Source organism: Mustela nigripes, chromosome 16 (assembly GCF_022355385.1).
Source record: "Mustela nigripes isolate SB6536 chromosome 16, MUSNIG.SB6536, whole genome shotgun sequence".
NCBI classification, from domain to species: Eukaryota; Metazoa; Chordata; class Mammalia; order Carnivora; family Mustelidae; genus Mustela; species Mustela nigripes.
In genome coordinates, this window is record NC_081572.1 from 32,940,181 (window position 1) to 32,960,928 (window position 20,748).

At 37.5% G+C, this 20,748-nt stretch overlaps 1 protein-coding gene and 1 long non-coding RNA gene across 5 annotated transcripts in view; one reads left to right on the forward strand and one right to left on the reverse strand.

Annotated features, from left to right (window-relative positions):
* GDPD1 (glycerophosphodiester phosphodiesterase domain containing 1) overlaps nucleotides 1-19,076 on the forward strand; it is a 56,632-nt gene extending 37,556 nt beyond the window's left edge. Inside the window, exons 5-10 of the mRNA XM_059380583.1 lie at nucleotides 3,191-3,309; nucleotides 3,824-3,913; nucleotides 10,537-10,670; nucleotides 15,801-15,860; nucleotides 17,234-17,285; nucleotides 17,688-19,076. Coding sequence (XP_059236566.1) covers nucleotides 3,191-3,309; nucleotides 3,824-3,913; nucleotides 10,537-10,670; nucleotides 15,801-15,860; nucleotides 17,234-17,285; nucleotides 17,688-17,810 — 578 coding nt within the window. The 3' untranslated portion in view covers nucleotides 17,811-19,076. The remainder of the gene's footprint in view (nucleotides 1-3,190; nucleotides 3,310-3,823; nucleotides 3,914-10,536; nucleotides 10,671-15,800; nucleotides 15,861-17,233; nucleotides 17,286-17,687) is intronic.
* Nucleotides 1-20,748, reverse strand: part of LOC132004299 (uncharacterized) — a 129,505-nt gene that overhangs the window by 70,710 nt on the left and 38,047 nt on the right. The window lies entirely within an intron of this gene.

The following is a 20,748-nucleotide window of genomic DNA, read 5'->3' on the forward strand; positions in this document are numbered from 1 at the left end:
AGCTTAAGGGAAAAAAGAAACAACAGAGATTTATTTTATCATTAACTGTCTATAATAGTGGTGGATTTGATGTTAAACATTATTGAATCCCAGGGCACAAAGGGGACTTGTCGAGTCATTCTATGGTTCTGCTTATCTTGGGTCTTACCTTCTTCCAGTGTAGATGGATTTTGTCCTTGAGGCAGGGAACATAATCACTGACAATTCATTCATATCTTGCCCACACATTGACCCAATGGTAAAAAGCAATCCTCGGGGTACCTGGATGGCTCAGTGGTTAAAGCCTCTGCCTTCGGCTCAGGTCATGATCCCAGGGTCCTGGGATCGAGCCCCGCATCCAGCTCTCTGCTCAGCAGTGAGCCTGCTTCCTCCTCTCTCTCTGCCTGCTTCTCTGCCTACTTGTGATCTCTGTCTATCAAATAAATAAATAAATAAAATCTTTAAAAAACAGCAACAAAAAAAGCAATCCTCCCTTTGAGCTTCAGGGGAAAGTTCTAGAGAAAGACACTGATTGGCCTGGCATGGCTCATGTGTCCATCCTTGAGATAGTCACTGTGGACAAAGAAATAGGCTATTATGATAAACCAGACCTAGGTCATACTCTTGCCCATGAGAACAAAGGGGGAGTGGGTCCTGTTTTTGAGAACCCAATCAAAACAACATGGAATAAAGGAGATGCAGTATTCCAAGGGAAGAAGGGGTTCTGGGTAGGTAAATACAAGCTAAATTTTTATATATTAACAGAATTTTTACCATTCAATTTGGTAAACTCTAAACTCGGTTATTATAAGTGCTAGAAATCCACATCAAGATAGTTCAAAAGAAATTTTTAAAAGAATATGGTTAAAAAAAAAAGAATTTGGTTCTCCTAACTAAAAAGCTTAGAGGTTCTATACCTTCAGACATTGAACATATTGCTTAAGCAGTAATTAGTCTGTATCTCGGTTTCTTGGTCTGGTTTCATTTTTGTTAGCTTTGTTCTCAGGCACACCTTCTACACATAAAGATGGACTCTGCCAACATCAAAAGTACATGATGCATTCTGCTGAGGATTTCAGAAGACCTCTTCTCACGTTCACAGTGTTATGCTTAAGGTCCATGTGTTCTCTTTGGGGCCGAGGAGACAGAGCCAAATGATGGAGTGTTTGGTCAAGTGATCCAGAGCCCATCTGAATTACAAAGGGTAGTAAAAAGGCAATAGGAATGGAATATAGAACAGACAAAACAGTAATCCATTTTTCCTTTTTTCCCTCATTTACATGCTCCTTTTTCATATGAGCCTTTACTAAAAATAATTTTTTGACATGGATTTAATTTACTTCATTGGTACACTTTGTACAATGAAGATGAAATAAAGGATCTGTTATCATTTTGTTACTCGTATAGAAGTGCGATCGAAGTTTTGGATGGAAGGACAAATTTTATGATACTTATATAGCATGCATATATATATTATGTAAATGATTCAAGGCAAAAGAGATTAGGGAAAGAACAAAGAAAATAACTGTCAGGAAAGGTAAAAAAGTGTTTAAAAATCCTCTTCTAATTTTTTTTTGACTCAGTTTTCTTTGAATAGCTACACTGATACAATTCTTTAACACATTCCTGAATTAGCATGTATTTCCCTTGTCCTAACATACATATTCTCAATCTCTGAAAATTTTCAATAGTGATATTATAGTACAACTTCCCAAACAACCTCAGTATCCACTAGTAGAATGTAGGGGACCTTTTTTCTCTCCTACCCTCTAGAAGGATTTGTAACAAAAGAGATTAACAAGACAAAAAAACAAATTTATTAATATACTTATCATGGCAGAAACTCAGGGATGAGTAACTCAAAGGCTGGCTAGAACTTGAGTTTATATAGCATCTTTTTTTTTTTTTTTTAAGATTTTATTTATTTAACTGACAGAGAGAGAGATTGAGAGAGGAGAGAGCACAAGCAGGGGGAGTGGGGTGCTTAGCAGGGAGCCTGAGGCAGGGCTCTATCCCAGGACACTGGGATCATGACCTGAGCCCAAAGCAAACAGTTAACCGATTAACCCGCTGAGCCACACAGGTGCTCCTAGCATCTTAACAAAAATATCCAATACATTTTCAGAGAATTGACAAGACAAATAAGGATTTTGAATTTTTAGGGTAGCAAATTGTGGGAAGGTTAAGTATATGGGTGAATAATGGAAGATAAAGGTTAGTCAATAGTTTGTTATGCAGCATTCTGTGGTGCTGATAAGGGCCTAAAGTTGGTGATTTATGTTCTGTACAAATTTAAGTCCTGTTTCTCAGCAAATGGGAAAGGGCAGAGGGCTTCTTTTGTATCTGCTTCATCTCAGTTGTCTTTAGTTAAAAATAATCCTTATGCCAAAGTGGCGTATTTTGGAATGGCAAACTCTGTTACCTTTCTGGGGGAATGGTTAAATTAAAATAATTAAATTGTCGCATAATGGAGCATTTTAAAACCATTTAAAATAATTATAGAATAAGATTGGTGGGGCGCCTGGGTGGCTCAGTGGGTTAAGCCGCTGCCTTCGGCTCAGGTCATGATCTCAGGGTCCTGGGATCGAGTCCCGCATCGGGCTCCCTGCTGAGCAGAGAGCCCGCTTCCCTCTCTCTCTCTCTCTCTGCCTGCCTCTCCATCTACTTGTGATTTCTCTCTGTCAAATAAATAAATAAAATATTAAAAAAAAAAAAGAATAAGATTGGTGGATTATAATAATATCAATGTCATGGTTATGATATTGTACTATAGTTTTACAAGAGGTTATCAGGGAATCTGGGTAAAAGGTGCATAAATCTCTGTATTTTTCTTATAACTCCAAATGAATCTCAAAAAGTTTAATGAAAAAAAACTTTAAATCATAATTCTAAATTCTAAGTGTATTAATATGCATTATTTCTTTTTTACTTCTGTAAAAAGATCAGGTTAAGATCTATAGCTACACTGTAACTATTAAATTATGCATTGGAAAAAAATACTAGAGAAAGTATACTAAATGATCACAATGGTTATGTCTAAGTTGTTGAATTTTAGATGATTTTCCTCTTTTTCTTACTTTTCATCCTTTTGTACATGTCCTATATAAATACATCCTATTGTGAAAACAGTACTTTATCTTTTTTTCTCCCAATCCTCAAAAAAATGGAATGTTATCTTTTAAAAATACTTTTACAAATCTTGCTTTCTCAGCATGCCAATGTGAAGGAAAAGATAACCGAATTCCATTACTGAAGGAAGTTTTTGAGGCTTTTCCTAACACTCCCATTAACATCGATATCAAGGTCAACAACAATGTGCTGATAAAAAAGGTATGTGAGCCAGTCCCTCCTCTGGCTGTGTTCTATCAGATTTCACAAACTAAGTAAGGCTACAGTAAGTGACTTCATAAACTGATAACGTTCAAGGAAATGTGATACTCTAGGGATCCATATTGTTTTAAATAATGCCCTGGGAGAAAATACCACTTTACTGTTGGAAGGTCTATTTTCAGAGCAAGCTGTCCTGTCCCAGATAAAACTGAGCTCCTGTGAACCCGTTGTTCTGGCATGGGTATAATTAACTTCTTCAAATTTACTTGCTTCCCTTGCAGTTAGTTTATATCAAATGACTAAATAGTTGCATTCTATTAGATAAATCACAGAATGGTAAGATGTATGTAATTGCTTATATTTTATAAAATAATCTGAATTCACATATCAGTTCTTCCCAAAGTTGATATTATTCACTGGCAGATAGTCAGTTGTAATCCATTTTTTAAGTGAAGTAACATAAGCGGATTTCCCAGTAGGCATATGCATAAACTTTTGCATTTTTCACATGCAGGTTTCAGAGTTGGTGAAGCAATACAGACGAGAACACATAACGGTGTGGGGTAATGCCAGTTATGAAATCGTAGAAAAGTGCTACAGAGAGGTAAGCTTCCAAAATGATACAGAATGATCTTTCTTCCTGTTGTTGTATATCTATAAATGTCACCACAGTAATAATTTTTTTTTCACAGTAATAATTTTTAAAAGTATCTTATTTCAAAGCCTTGATATAAAGACAGATGGTACTGGGTGGAAGCACCTAACCAGAAGTTTAGTAATAGAGGTATTGGATTTTTTTTTTTTAAGATTTTACTTATTTGACAGAGAGAGAGATCACAAATAGGCAGAGAGGCAGGCAGAGAGAGGGGGGGAAGCAGGCTCCCTGCTGAGCAGAGAGCCCGATGTGGGGCTCGATCCCAGGACCCTGAGATCATCACCTGAGCTGAAGGCAGAGGCATAACCCACTGAGCCACCTAGGCGCCCAGAGGTAATGGGTTTAATAGAAATCATGTTCTTGGGGGTGCCTGGGGAGCTCAGTTGGTTTAGCAACTGTCTTCAGCTCAGATCATGATCCCAGGGTCCGAGTCCCACATTGGGCTCCCCCCACTCTGAGGGGAGCCTGCTTTTCTTTCTCCCCCTGCCTGCTACTCCCCCTGCTTGTTATCTCTCTGTCAAATAAAATCTCTAAAGAAAATAAATAAAAAGAAAAGAAATCAAGTACTTGGGGCTGGCTTACAGAATTCTTATTTTCACATGCTAATATTAATCGTTTGCCAACATTTTATTATGTACATTATGAAACAAAATATTATTCCTGTTTTTTAATGTCTGTTTTTTGTTAGGTTATAGAAATTTTTGTGTAATTTTAAATTGAGGAAAAGATTTTAGTCCTTCGACTCTAGAGTTCAAGCTTCTCTGTTCCCTACCTCCCAATCAGAACTAATCAAATTAAGCCAGGATCATAGTTATCAGGTGGTATATAAAAGTAGGGCCATCTACCCACTGAAATGAAGAAAATATATCTATAAAAAGTTAATTTGATATACTTAAAAAAAATTTTTTTAAGATATTTTAGTTATTCATTTGAGACAGAGAGAGCACACAAGCAGGGGGAGAGGCAGAGGGAGAGGGAGAAGCAGACTCCGCTGAGCAGAGAGCCCGATGCGGGACTCAATCCTAGGACCCTGGGACCATGACCCGAGCTGAAGGCAGACACTTAACCATTTGAGCCACCCAGGCATCCCGATATATATATATTTTTTTAAGATTTTATTTATTTATTTGACAGAGAGAGATCACAAGTAGACAGAGAGGCAGGCAGAGAGAGAGAGAAGTAGGCTCCCCTCTGAGCAGAGAGCCCGATGCGGGACTCGATCCCAGGACCCCGAGATCATGACCTGAGTCGAAGGCAGCGGCTCAACCCACTGAGCCACCCAGGCGCCCCAACCGATATATTTTTTAAATGAATTTTTATTCTAGTTTCTGATAATTTTCTATTCATTTTTCTTTTCTATTTTTTTTTAAGATTTTATCCATTTACTTGACAGAGAGAGAGAGATCACAAGTAGGCAGAGAGGCAGGCAGAGAGAAGAGAGGGGGAGGCAGTCTCCCCGATGAGCAGAGAGCCTGATGCGGGGCTTGATCACAGGACCCCGAGATCATGACCTGAGCGAAGGCAGAGGCTTAAACCACTGAGCCACCCAGGTGCTCCAATTTGATATATTTTGACATGGTATGCTAAGCCTCTCTAAGCAAGTTTAGCTATATACTATACGTATTATAAGTATGGCTTATATACTATAGCAAATATAGCTAGGAGAATATGAAATTCAAAATGTAAAAAAACCTTAAGCATGAAAGACTCTCAGAATACAAGTACTAGTGGTGATAGGGCAGAAGAAATACTGTGACACAAACAGTAATTCAAAATACAAATATTTCTTTTGGGAAGGCCTTCCTTCCTAGCAAAGAAGGCAAAAATACAGATCCAGAATTGGCACCATTATAATTAAAGTACAGTTAAAGCCCTCATTAAAGCAGGTAATTTTTATGTATGTGCCATAGGCTCTCTGAGATTCCAAGGTTGCTTGTGTACAAAAGAAGAAAACAGTGGTCATTGGGAAGGATGGTTTCAGATTGCTAAGAATTAGCGCTAATACTTTTCCCTAAGTAATTGTTGTCTAATGGTATTTTCACGTGTCATTAAAAGTGACTGTACTGAAGGTCTTGTCGCCTGCTGGTTGCTTTACATAACTCAAATGTTTTTAAAAAATAAAAAATAGTGATAACAGCAAATGCAGGAGAAGATGAGGAGAAGCTGCATCTCTCCAGCTTGCTCGTGAGAATGTAAAATAGTACAGCCACTCTCTTCATTCATTGGGTGGTTTCTTACCAGACTAAACATACACTTCCCATATTAACCAGCAGTCTCACTCTTGGGCATATACCTCAGAAAAATGAAAACGTATGCACATAAAAACCTGTATATGAATGTTAATAGCAGCTTTGTTTATTAGAGCAAAATACTGGAAACCAACCAAAATGCCCTTCAACAGGTGGATGACTGAACAAACTGACATATCCACATGATACAATACTATTCAGTGATGAAAGGAAATGAGCTATTGATACCTGTAACAACTTGGGCTGTCCTAAGACTCAAAGACATTTTGCTTGGTGAAAAAAAATAAACCTCAAAAAAAAAAAAAAAAAACCCTCAAAAGATTACATACTGCAATCTCTATATGATGATGATGATGATGATGATGATTTAAAGATTTTATTTATTTATTTGACAGAGACATAGCGAGAGAAGTAACACAAGCAAGGGGAGTGGGAGAGGGAGAAGCAGGCTTCCCACTGAACAGGGAGCCTGATGCAGGACTCCATCCCAGGACCCTGGGTTCATGACCTGAGCAGAAGGCAGATGCTTAAAGACTGAACTACCCAGGCACCCTGGAATCTCTATATTATATACCTGAAACTAATATAACACTGTATGTTAACTAACTGGAATTTTTTTAAAAAGAAAAAAAAAAACTTAAAGAAGAAAAACCAAAAAACAAAAAGGTTACATACTATATGATTCCATTTATGTAACTTTCTCAAAACTGTACACATTGAAGAGCAGATAAGTGGCTGCCAGGGGATAGAGACTGGGGGTCGGGTAGAGAGTGAAGGCAAATACCAAAAGGTGTAGGAGGGAGTTCTTGTGTGTGATGGAACTGTTCTGTATCTTGTTTGTGGTGGTGGTTAAAGAAATTGATACACTGTTAAAACTGCACTAAACCAGGGTGCCTGGGTGGCTCAGTTGGGTAAGCATTTGCCGTTGGCTCAGGTCATGATCTTGGGTTCCCAGGATTGAGACCTGCATCAGGCTACCCACTCAGTGGGGAGTCTGCTTCTCCCTCTCCCTGTCCCTTGTGATCCCTCTCTTGCTCTCTTTCAAATAAATAAATAAAATCTTTAAAAAAAAAAAAAAAACTGCATTAACCCAAACACATGCACAAATGAATGCAGATTTTTAAAAGTGAAACTGAGTAATGTCTATAGTCTAATTAACAGTGATATGCTGGGCCAGGAGGGAGTTAAAGAAAAGAAAAAAAGGGGAAAACAGCAACAAAAAACCCCAGCGATAAACCAGTGTCAAGTTCTGGTTTTGATGTATGACAGTTACAACAACAGTGACTATACTGGAGGTCTTGTCGCCTGCTGGTTGCTTTACGTAACTCAAATGTTTTTAAAAAATAAAAAATAGTGATAACAGCAAATGCAGGAGAAGATGAGGAGAAGCCGCATCTCTCCAGCTTGCTCGTGAGAATGTAAAATAGTACAGCCACTCTCTTCATTCATTGGATGGTTACCATTTGGAGAAACTTAGGTTAAGGATTCATAGGACTCTGTTTTTACAAGTTTTTGTGACTCTAGTGTTTCAAAATAAAAAGTCCACTTTTGACCCAGAATCAGAGAACTTTTCCCTTGATTCACATATTTTTCTTCAAGACTCTGGCTTTTTGTCATTTTACAATTTAAAAACTCCCAAAAGTTCCAGCAGTAATATTTGAACATCGCAGTAAAAATGTCTCAATCATATTTGTTATTCATATAATGAATATGTCATATAATTAAGTCATGCATCTTTTATAATTCTAGAAGTATGATTTATAAGAATTCTACATTAGCCCTTTAATTCCCAAATGCTAGAAACTAAAAATACAAAGATAACTTGGCTAACTGAATTTAAATTTTTAAAAAATGTATAAAAAGAAAAATGGGGCACACAGTGGGGAGGGGAAAACATGGGGCCCTTAGTCCCACGTAATGACTTTTAATTCACGCTTACTCAATGGAGTAGTTCTTAACCTTGGCTGTGTGTTGGAATCACCTGAAAAGTCTCAAAAAAATACAAATGCCTGGGTGCCATTTCATAAATTCTATTTATTCAAGTATAATTGAAACACCATGTGATACTAGTGATTCCACAAATCTATATTTATGCTGTACTCACAAGTGTAGCTAGCACCAGTCATCATATAACAAACAGTATTATGACACCATTGACTGCATTCCCTATGCTGTCCCTTTTTTACCCCCACGACCTATTCATTCCATACCTGGAAGCCTGTGTCTCTCACCCCCCTTCACCCACTCCCCCTCTCCCCTCCCATATGGCAACCATCAGTTTGTTTTCTGTAATTATGGGTCAGTCTCTGCTTTTTGTTTGTTTTGCTTTTTAGATTCCACACATAAGGGAAATCACTATGGCATTTGTCTTTCTCTGTCTGCCTTATTTCATTAGTATAATACCAAGTCCATCCAACTTGTCAATGGCAAGATTCCCAGATGTTCTACTTTAGAAGATATGGAGTGGCCCCGGCTGTTATGTCAGTCAGTGGTGGGTCAGCATACCAAACCCTACCCTCTCCCACCCCGGGCAGCCTGCCATGGCTTTCCAGAAGTACCGGTTACTGTTTTTAGTTCTCTGGGTCCAAAGCTGTTTAAGTTTTGAGGGTTGGCCCCAAGCCAGTTTTTCCCATAAGCTCTGTTATTCTTAGTGCATGAATTTGCAGAAGTCAGGTTTTTCAGGGACTTGTACATTGTGTTACAGCTGAAACACCTGTATATAAATTAGCCTAAAATGTTACAAAGCAGCATGTGAACATAGGTGCAGAAGAAATCCTCAAACTTACTTACTCTGTTTTTTTATTTTTTATTTTATAAATAAAGAAGTGGGTAATTTAGAGGTAATATTCAAAATAAATTACTTTTCTGCATGACTTTTTCAATATATTACTTTTGTATAGAAAAAAATCAACTGTAGGGCTCATGGGTGGCTCAGGCTGTTGAATGTCTGCCTTTAGCTCAGGTCATGCTCTCAGGTCCTGGAATGGAGTGCCACGGCGAGCTCCCTGTTCAGCAGGGAGCCTGCTTCTCCTTCTGCCCCTCCCTGCTGCTCAGGATCTCTCTCTCATGCTCTTTCTCAAATAAATAAATAAAATATTTTTTAAAAAAAAGAAAAATCAGCTTTACCATAATTTCTGTTTGTTTTAAAGACAAATATAGGAGGGGCTAGGGAGACGGGGATATGAGGGGCAATTTACTGAGCACAGAATTTCAGTTTTACAAGATGAAGAGAATATATATATATATATATATATATATATATATGGCTTGCATTCTAAGGGTTTTGGGACCTTGAACACATTTTGCAACAGAAATCTAAAATGATGGCTAGAGGGGCGCCTGGGTGGCTCAGTGGGTTAAGCCGCTGCCTTCGGCTCAGGTCATGATCTCAAAGTCCTGGGATCGAGTCCCACATCGGGCTCTCTGCTCAGCAGGGTGCCTGCTTCCTCCTTTCTCTCTGCCTACTTGCGATCTCTCTCTGTCAAATAAATAAATAAAATCTTTAAAAATAAATAAATAAATAAATAAAATGGTGGCTAGATTCTTGGACTAGCTTACAAAATCCTATTTATATTTGATGCATAATATAGTTGAAAGATGACAGATTTGCAACAGTGTTTATATTTTATCTATAGATTTATCAATATCATATCCTGCTTAACTAATATATAACTATATCTATAGATAAGAACACCTATATATCTCTATATGGATATATATGAAAAAATATTGATCTTTAGTTAATATTTTTTTAAATGGGAGTAAGGTTACTGAATATTTCATTTATTCATTTCTTTTTTTTTCCCCAAGATTTTATTTATTTATTTGACAGACAGAGATCACAAGTAGGCAGAGAAGCAGGCAGAGGGAGAGAAGGGGGAGGAAGCAGGCTCCCTGCCGAGCAGAGACCCTGATGCGGGGCTCGATCCCAGGACCCTGAGATCATGACCTGAGCCAAAGGCAGAGGCTCAACCCACTGAGCCACCCAGGCACCCCTCATTTATTCATTTCTTTATCTTATTCCATTTGGTTCTCTAATGATAAGCACTATCACCAACAGACAGAAGTGGTGTAGCAAGCAGAGAATAGGGAATACAGAAACTCAAGTATCATCAATTAACAGTATAGGGCTCCATGACAGATCCTGATCCGTTTGGCAGGGACTTGCCATTTTTAAGTGTGGTGGGTTTGGAGATGGATGTTGATAATTCAGGGAGTACTTTTAACAAATGTCCAATACAGTCTTGGAAATTTTGAGGATATGAAATCATCCTCTTTATTTGAGCAGTTGTAAAATAACATAATATTGCTTGTGTCTTTTAGAATTCAGATATTCCTATCCTCTTCAGTCTACAACGTGTTCTGCTCATTCTTGGCCTTTTCTTCACTGGCCTCTTGCCCTTTGTGCCCATTCGAGAACAGTTTTTTGAAATCCCAATGCCTTCTATCATACTGAAGTAAGTGGTTACTCTGTTTTCCTCAGTTATCATTATAGGGGGACTAAGATCAAGGCTCACTAATATCAATGTAAATGATAAAGAATAGGTGGCTATAGGGGCGTCTGGCTGGCTCAGTCAGTAGAGCATGTGACTCTTGATCTCAGGGTTATAAGTTTGAGCCCCACATGGGGGTTTAAAAATACAATCTTAAAAAAAAATAGATTGCTGTAGTTATTTACATGTTGGTTTAACTGACCTGTATTAATAATGCTTTTTGATATAATTAAGACACATTTTTCTAAAATGAATAATATAGTATTGTAAGTATTTCATCTGGACCCATTTCAGGTAACAACTTTCTGTGCCTGTGTACTCAGAAGTCAGGTACAAAGAATTGACCTTAACTGTTGAAGCTTAATACTTCTTTTATTCTAACACGTAATTGCAGTTGCCCTCCAACTGCCCTAACTTATTTATACCTCAGTCACAATATGCAGCTGAAATTCCATTAAACTCCAAATTTGTGGGGCACCTGGCTGGCTAAGAGCATGGAACTCTTGATCTCAGGGTTGTGAGTTCAAGCTCCACGTTGGGCCTAGAGATTACTTTAAAAAAAAAAAAAATTACATTAAATGTGATCTCACCTGCATGGAAACTTTTTTCATCCCCAAACAGAACTTTAAAAGATCAAGCTGAACATTAGTGCAGCAGTCATTAGGAAATATTGGTAAGAAAAACAATTTGGTCGGTACCCTTGTATTCAGCATTTATGTTTCATGCTTGTTTTCCAATTTGAGTTTCTTCGTGATGAGCATGTTTATTTTATCTATTCCCAATTATATTTATGGGCAGCCTTTGTAGCTATTTCTCAGACAAAACAGAAATCACTTCTTGCCTACAAAGAAACCATTTTCATTTGCTGGATTAAAATGATTCCTGACCATTTACTCCTGAAATACTTAAGCTTCCTATGGCTTGGCATGAACTGTTGTCCTCTCTAGATTACCTCCCATGTGTTTCTTTTAGGAGCAGGTATTACTTAATTACAGACAAATGAACAAACTTCATAGATTAATCTTTTCTCTAAAAAGTAATCATCGATTAAGACAAGGTAGAATATTGTGTGTGTTTTAACTTTTTTTTTTAATAGATGAAGGTGGGTAATTCCTAAGACAACATAATAATTTCTTTAATGAGGTAGTGTTTGATACACTAAATCCCTGAGATTCCAGAAGTCGCAACCAGTATTTTCAATCTGGGCTACAGTTAGGAAAAAGAGGATTTTATTTAGAGAGCTTCTAATAAAAACTGAATTCAGAGAGAAAGGGGAAATAAAGGAATTTAAGTGTGGAGACTCAGAATTATTCCAAGAGTACGGACAAGAGGCATTAGAAAGGAAACAGGAAGTGAAGATCCAGGGGGAATGGAAATCGCCGTATGCTGTTAAACTTAAAAGTTTTCAGTGTAGAGAGAGGCTAACCAGAGATTTGCTCTGGTACAATCCAACATTAATGACACAGGTAGTTGTGCTGCTCCAGGAATCTGAGGAAACTGACGAAACTCAGCATAAGTCCAAAGGTCAAGTATAGAAAAGATAATTTAAAAGAACAGGTCCTAGGTTCAATATTTGCAAATCAAACAATCATGCTACATCACATTAATAAAAGAAAGGATAAGAACCATATGATCATTTCAATAGATGCAAAAAAAGCATAGGGAAAAGACAAAGTACAACATCCACACATTATAAAAACCCTCAACATTAAAATAAAAGCCAGGGGCGCCTGGGTGGCTCAGTGGGTTAAGCCGCTGCCTTCGGCTCAGGTCATGATCTCGGGGTCCTGGGATCGAGCCCCGCATCGGGCTCTCTGCTCAGCAGGGAGCCTGCTTCCTTCTCTCTCTCTCTCTGCCTGCCTCTCAGTGTACTTGTAATTTCTCTCTGTCAAATAAATAAATAAAATCTTTAAAAAAAAAAAAAATAAAAAAAAAAATAAAATAAAATAAAAGCCATATATGAAAAACTCATAGCTAATATCATCCTAAATGCGGAAAAACTAAGAGCTTTTCCTCTGTAGTCAGGAACAAGACAGGGATATCTACTCTTACTAATTTTATTCAACATGGTACTGGAAGTCCTAGCCACAGCAGTCAGACAACAAAAGGAAATAAAAGTCATCCAAAGAGGCAAGGAAGAAATAAAACGTTAACTATTTGCATATGATACTACATATAGAAAACCAAAAAGACTCCACCAAAAAAACTGATAAATTCAGCAAAGTCGGAAGATATGAAATCAACCTATAGAAATCTGTTGCATTTCTATAAACCAATAATGAAGCAGAAAGAGAAATTAAGGAATCACTCCCATTTACAGTTGTACCAAAAACACTCAGATACTTGGAATAAATCTAACCAAAGAGGTGAAAGAATTGTACTCTGAAAACCATAAAACACGGGTGAAAGAAATTAAAAATGACACAAAGAAATGGAAAGAGATTCCATGGTCATGGATTGGAAGAACAAATACTGTGAAAATGTCTATACTGCCCAAAGCAATCTACACATTTAATGCCATCTCTATCAAAATACCAACAGCATATTTCACAGAGCTGAACAAACAGTCCTAAAATTTGTATGGAACCACAAAAGACCCAAAATAGCCAAAGCAACCTTGAAAAAGAAAAACACAACTGGAGGCATCACAATTCTGCACTTCAAGTTATATTGCAAAGCTGTAGTAATCAAAACAGTGTAATACCGGCACAAAGACAGACACACAGATTAATAGAATGGAATAGAAAATCCAGAAATGGGGCGCCTGGGAGGCTCAGTGGGGTAAAGCCTCTGCCTTTGGCTCAGGTCATGATCCTGGGGTCCTGGGATCGAGTCCCGCACCTGGCTCTCTGCTCAGGAGGGAGCCTGCTTCTCTGTCTCTCTCTGCCTGCCTCTCTGCCTCCTTGTGATCTCTGTCTGTCAAATAAATAAATAAAATCTTAAAAAAAAAAGAAAAAGAAAATCCAGAAACGAACCCACCATTATATGGTCAATAATCTTTGACAAAGCAGGAAAAAATATCCAATGGGAAAAAGGTCTCTTCAACAAATGGTGTTGGGAAAACTGGACAGCAACATGGAAAAGAATGAAACTAGACCACTTTCTTACACCATACAGAAAGAATAAATTAAAAATGGACTAAAGACCTAAATGTGAGACCTGAAACCATAAAAATCCTAGAAGAGAACACAAGCAGTATCTTTTTTCTACATACATCTCCTGAAACAAGGGAAACAAAATCGACAATAAAATATTGAGATTACATCAAAATAAAAAACTTCTGCACAGAAAAGGAAACAATCTAATGAAACTAAAAGGAACCCACAGAATGAAAGAAGGTATTTGGGAAAGGACAGATCTGTTAAAGGGTTAGTATCCAAAATATAGAAGTTCTTATAAAACACAGTACCCCCAAAATGAATAATCTAATTTAAAATGGGCAGAAGAGACAATGGCTAAAATAAAAAAACTCAAGAGGGTGCCTGGGTGGCTCAGATGATTAAGCAGCTGCCTTCAGCTCAGGTCATGATTCCAGAGTCCTGGGATTGAGCCCCACATTGATCTCCCTGCTCTGTTGGGAGCCTGCTTCCCCTCTCCTTCTGCCTACTGCTCTGCCTGCTTGTATTCTCTCTCTCTCTCAAATAAGTTAATAAAATCTAAAACAAACAAACAAACAAAAAAACCACAACTCAAGAAACAACACGTGTTGGCAAGGATGTGGAAAAATGGGTGAATCCTCATGCACTGTTGGAGGGAATGAAAACTGGTGCAGCCACTGCAGAAAACAGTAATGAGGTTCCTCAAAACGGTAAAAATAGAACCATCCTACAATCCAGCAATCATACTACTAGGTATTTACCCAAAGAATATAAAAATACTAATTCAAAGGGATATGGGCACCTCGATGTTTATAGCAGATTATTTATAATGGTCAAGTTATTTAAAACAGCCCAAGTGTTCATCAATAGATGAGTGGATAAAGAAGATATGGTATATATACATACACTATAGAATATTACTGAGCCATAAAAACAAATGAAACCGGGGCACCTGGGTGGCTCAGTGGGTTAAAGCCTCTGCCTTCAGCTCAAGTCATGATCCCAGTATCCTGGGATCGAGCCCCACATCAGGTGCTCTGCTCGGCCAGGAACCTGCTTCCTCCTCTCTCTCTGCCTGCCTCTCTGCCTACTTGTGATCTCTGTGTCAAATAAATAAATAAAATCTTTAAAACAAAACAAAACAAATGAAACCTTGATATATGCAATGACATGGATGGAGCTAGAGAGTATTATGCTAAGCAAAGTTAAGTCAAGAAAGATAAATACTATATGATTTCACTTCTATGTGGAATTCCAAAAACAAAAAAATGAGCAAAAGAAAAAGAGAGGCAAACCAAGAAACAGACTCTTAACTAGATAGTTACCAGAAGGGAGGTGGGTGGTGGGGATGGGTTAAACAGGTGATGGGGATTAAGGAGTGCACCTATTGTGATGATCACTGAGTGATGTATGGAGTTGCTGAATCACTATATTGTACACCTGAAACTAATATTATACTGTATGTTAACTAACCGGAATTAAAAAAAACCTGGAACAGAAAAAAAGAAAGAACATGGCCCATGTCTTCAATTATTGAAAGGAGAAGAAAAAACATGCTTCTAAGGTTTTTTAGTCACATTTTTGCCCCATATGTCTTTTAATTTGTAGTAAAGTTGGGTTGTTTGTTTAAGTTTACTAAATACCAGTGCTCACTTCAGCAGCAAATGTACTAAATCTTCTATTACTAAGTTATATCAGACAAAGTGAGAGAAAGAAGCTTCACCAAAAAAGAGAAGAGACATGAGCCCCAGGCACCCAGGGTCTAGAAAGAGAACTTTCATTATGTTTTTAACCTTTTAGTAGTGGTAGCAAAAAGTTATCTCAAAATCAATAGAAACAGAGAACCCAAGTGGGTTTTAATTTACTTTTTTTCACAAATATTTTTTGAGCACATACTAAATGCAAGGCAACTGTTTGTTTTTGAACTCATTTTATTTTATCACACTAATATCTTTCTGTGTTTCTAATTTATGATTCAAATTTTATTTTGCCTCAGGCTAAAAGAACCACACACAATGTCCAGAAGTCAAAAGTTTCTCATCTGGCTTTCCGATATGTAAGAATTTTAATTTCTTGATCTACGAGTTATTGTTTTAGCTGTTATCTGTTAAATACCGTGTTTGTAATTTAGAGCAAGCTTTCTACATGGGGTTTGTAACAAGGACACGATGAGCATGTACTCCATGGGTGGATGTATATGAATCATTTAGAACTACTCTAATTACGAGTCACAAAACCTTAAGAGGAATCTTGAGAGATCATCTCCTCCAGCTTCAGGGGCAACCAAAGGCAGATGATTAAGTTAGGGTTCTCTAGCTAGTTAGTAGAAGAGGAGGCATGGCATTTGCTCTCTTTACTAACCCACAGTCAAAGACATGGTGGAAAGAAGTGTGTATAACCATACAAGTGTATGTAAAAGTATATACTGACTAGTGGCATATTCCTACGAAAAATCCGCTGCACGAAGACTTAACAGCAGACAGGAAGCCCCACCTTTAGGGTAGAGATCAACTTTAAAGAAAATACTTTCCCTTCTCAGACACGTTGTGTTTAGTTTTAGGTAAATACCATGATGTTGCTGTGCTATATTTTGCTTTATTTTATTTTATTTTTTATATTTTGCTTTAAAATGGAACCTGGAATGCTTAAATAATAGTCCTAAATCACAACTTTTAAATTACTTAGCTCCTCTTGCAGAGTTGGAAAACTATCTTTTATCTTTTCTCTGTGCCACGAGGTTTATTCTTTTTTGCTTTATTACTGATTCAATTTCCAGTTTTCAGGGTTGCATTTTTAATTGGTATTAAGTGCATATGATTTTAAGTCTCTGTTATTTCATCATTTTAACAGACATAAACAGAATAGAAACAATATGTTTAACTTGCCAATATAGTTCGCTCCCATCCTGCTCAATTGATTTATAGTCTAAGAATTCACTTTTAAATCAATTATTTAGCACTTTTAAAAAGTGCAGGTTTCCTATTTATAGTGTAATTAATGGACATGAGGTTTCTAAGATAACCCAGGAAACACTAATCCATTATGTAAATGAACTATATTATAGAACCTGGCCCAAGTTCATGGCCTTGTTTTAACTTGGAAAGTTAGAAACAGACTTCTCAGCTCTTCCTCACTTGTTAACAGTGTCAACAGGGAAAGCGAGGAAGCCTCTTGTCTACGGAGCGGGTTCGATCAGATTGCGTCTCCTGAGGATCTAGTTACAGAAGGAATAGAAGGGAGGTTCTGGTGGTCCACCAGCAAGCAGCCAGCAGTGAAAGGAGATTCAGCAGTTAGAACATAAATATCCACCGCAGTTATGACTTGAGGCGGTTGCTTTACGGCCGCTAAAGCACTGGGATAAACTCTAAATGGACTAAATTAGGACTAATAGGTAAGAGTATCTAAATCTGTTCTGCTTTTCTTTTCTAGCTTACTAATGAGAAAAGCCTTGTTTGACCACCTCACTGCCAGAGGCATTCAGGTAAGTCTCTGGAATGACGCATTTCGGAAACAGTATAGCTCACCAGTTTAACAATAGTGTAAAGGGCAGGAACTTGATTTGGTTCCAGCTCTGATGCTGCTGCTTTACTGGTTCACCTATGAAGACCTTAAGCTCTGCCTTCAACTTAACAAGAAAGCACTGGCATTTTAGTAACTGGAGTCCACGTGTGTATAGGTGAGAGTAACTGAAGCCAGAGGGTGGGACAGTGTTTATTTAAGGAGTAAAGTAAAAAAATATTTAAACGGTTCAATGATTTCTTAAAATTACAGGCTTAAAATGTTGTTTCTAAGTATGCTGAGATTGTAGTGTATAAAGGCTATTAAAACATAATTTTCTACTTTCAACCTTTCATCTCATACTTCTCATGCTTCTGATTTTCAGGTGTATATTTGGGTTTTGAATGAAGAACAAGAATACAAACGAGCTTTTGATTTGGGAGCAACTGGGGTAATGACAGACTATCCAACAAAGCTTAAGGACTTTTTACATAATTTTTCAGCTTAGAAAAAGAGGTACTCAAAAGCACTCAAAGAAAAGATGAAAAGACCTAAAGAAAAACAACAACAACAAACAAAAACAAAAAACAAAACAAGTTTGCCATCATTTCCCTAAGCCATTTCCAGAATGGCAAAGGTTTAATCATTTAAGTTTTAATTACCTCATTTTTAAGCTTGTCTGAGAATGTAGAAACTATATATTGTATATTTATTTTAAAGAATATTGCATATTTTACATGTGTAAATAGTTTGTTTAGAATGATAACTGGTTATGAGATGTAAGTAGAAGATTATTGATCAAGAGTTCTGTATCTGATGCAGTATTCTTCTATTATAAGTAATTGTAAAATCAAAGACTTCTGAATAGATTTGATACTAGCCTTCACTGGAATAAGATCAACTAATTAGTAAAGCAAAATTACTGAAGGCCACTACAGCTATGCTGAGTTGTCTTGTTATTTCTAGGTACATCTTAGTTTAAAAGGAAAGAAAATACAGTAGGAGGAGAGCTTAGAAATCAGTGATACAGTTGATCTGACAGGCTCTGTTACCTTTGTTAACAGAAGGCAGTCTCCATAAAAACTGAAACTAATACTTGATCAGAAATAAAAACTGTAGACAATTAGATTTCTTGGTTGCTGCTGTTAATGGGGACATTCTGTTTGGAATCTTCTTCAGGTGTAAAATTGTTACCATGTCCTTTCTTTTTGGCAGACATTAAAATTGGACTTCTTAAATGTAAATTAAGACAAGACCTAAATAATCATATATTTACGTTTCCTCTAAACATTATGTTTCCTCTAAACAAAATTTTCCAGTTTTTGGCACTGACTAATAACTGTTTGGGCCTACATCTAGATTATAAATAACGTCTTGAATCCTAATAATCATATGAAACTGACGAAAGTACGTATCATTGTTTCCAATACGTATGGTATAAACCACCTGTTCCTGATCTTTAAGGTTTAATTCTTCTGACTATTAAATGGAAGCAGAATTTCTCAAAGCATTAGGCATCACTTCCTCTCCTTTTCTGATATGACTCCATGTAAATCTTTTTCTAATCTTTTTGACTAATTTTCATGATCTCTTTGGGAGGCAAATATACTCTGGAATAATAAGGGTCTTTTTACCTAGATTACATCTCTCATTTGGAGTTTTCCAGCGCACAGATAAGAAGGATGATGATATGCCCACCTATCCCTTGATGACATAAATAACATTTGCTTTTTGTTTATCTAAAATGAAATAAAGTTTTACAAGAACAAAATAAGGTTTCTTCATTGCTTTTTTGCAGTTGTAATTCCAAATATGCTTTATGGATTTGGGGCTGCAGAATTTAATGAGGTGATAAATTGATAATGTGAGTAAGTACGCCTGACATTTCTCTCTAGAGTAAGGAAAGCAAAAGAAAATATGGAAACACTCTTATGGCACGGAAGTGGCTTCTTGGCATTTGAACAAATAACTTGGGCAGGTGATCCATTAAATCAGTCATTTTTAGGGGCACCTGGGTGGCTCAGTGGGTTAAAGCCTCTGCCTTCGGCTCAGGTCATGATCCCAGGGTCCTGGGATCGAGCCCTGCATCGGGCTCTCTGCTCAGTGGGGAGCCTGCTTCCTCCTCTCTCTCTCTGCCTGCCTCTCTGCCTACTTGTGATCTCTCTCTGTCCAATAAATAAATAAATACTTTTTAAAAATAAATAAATAAATAAATCAGTCATTTTTACTTTCATGTACTATAATTTATGGTCATAGTTGCTAGGGATTATTTTGATCACTTTAATATGATTCTTTTTTGTTATTTATTCTTTTTGAATTTTGCTTTGTTATGATTCAGAGCAGCTCATATCATAGGGCCAGCATATATTTTGTGTCAACAGTAGGAGATAAAGTACCCAATATGGTAAAGATGGTTAGAAAGTCATATTTTAAAAGCCTGGTATTTCTGGAATGCCTGGCTGGCTCAGTTGGTAGAGCATATAATTCTTGATCTCAGGGTTGTGAATTTGAGCCCCATGTTGGGAGTAGTTGACTTAAAAAAAAAAAAGTTTGCTGATTTTATAGTCGAGGTGACTTTAATTCACTCGACATAAGTATTTACTATAATAAAAGAGTTGATATTCATGATCAGATAACATCTCAATACTGCTTTTCTGATAAGAGCATCACATTTTATCTATTTACTTATTTACAGTAATCTCTATGCCCAATGTGGGGCTCAGACTCCAAGACCCCAAGGATCAAGAGTCACATACTCTACTCCCCAGCTGAGCCAGCCAGGATCTCCTAGAACATCACTTTTTTTTTTTTAAGGTTTAGTTTATTTATTAGAGAGAGCGCGCACGTGCACAGGACTGGGGGTGGGGTGAGGGGCATAGGGAGAGGGAGAGAGAGAGAAGCAGACTCCCCGCTGAGCAGGGAGCCTGATGTGGGGCTCCATCCCAGGACCTCAGGATCATGACTTGAGCTAAAGGCAGATGCTTAACCGACTGAGCCATCCAGGCACCCCATGGAGCATCACATTTTAAAAGAGCTTAAATACTCTTTCATTTTGAGATAGCTATTGCTAGACATAGTGGGAAAGGTTGAGAACTGGTCACAAGATATGATTAGACCTTTCTACTGGGATGAAGCTGGCAGTAAATATGACAGGCCCAGCTATAGGTCTAGTGTAGCATGCCAACAGTAGCCCAAGTATGTGGCAATAGGCAACAGTTGTTCAAGCATTTTAGCAAGCAACTGGCAGGAGGGAGTTTTAATAAGAAGTAGTGAGGGCTTCCCTATAGGACTAAAGTCCTAGGCTTGTTACCAAGGCAAAACGGAACACAAAGTAGTAGAAAGGGTACCTGGGTGGCTCAGTTGTTAAGTGTCTGCCTTCGGCTCAGGTCATGATCTCAAGATCCTGGGATCCAGCCCTGCATTAAGCTCCCTGCTCTGCAGGAAGC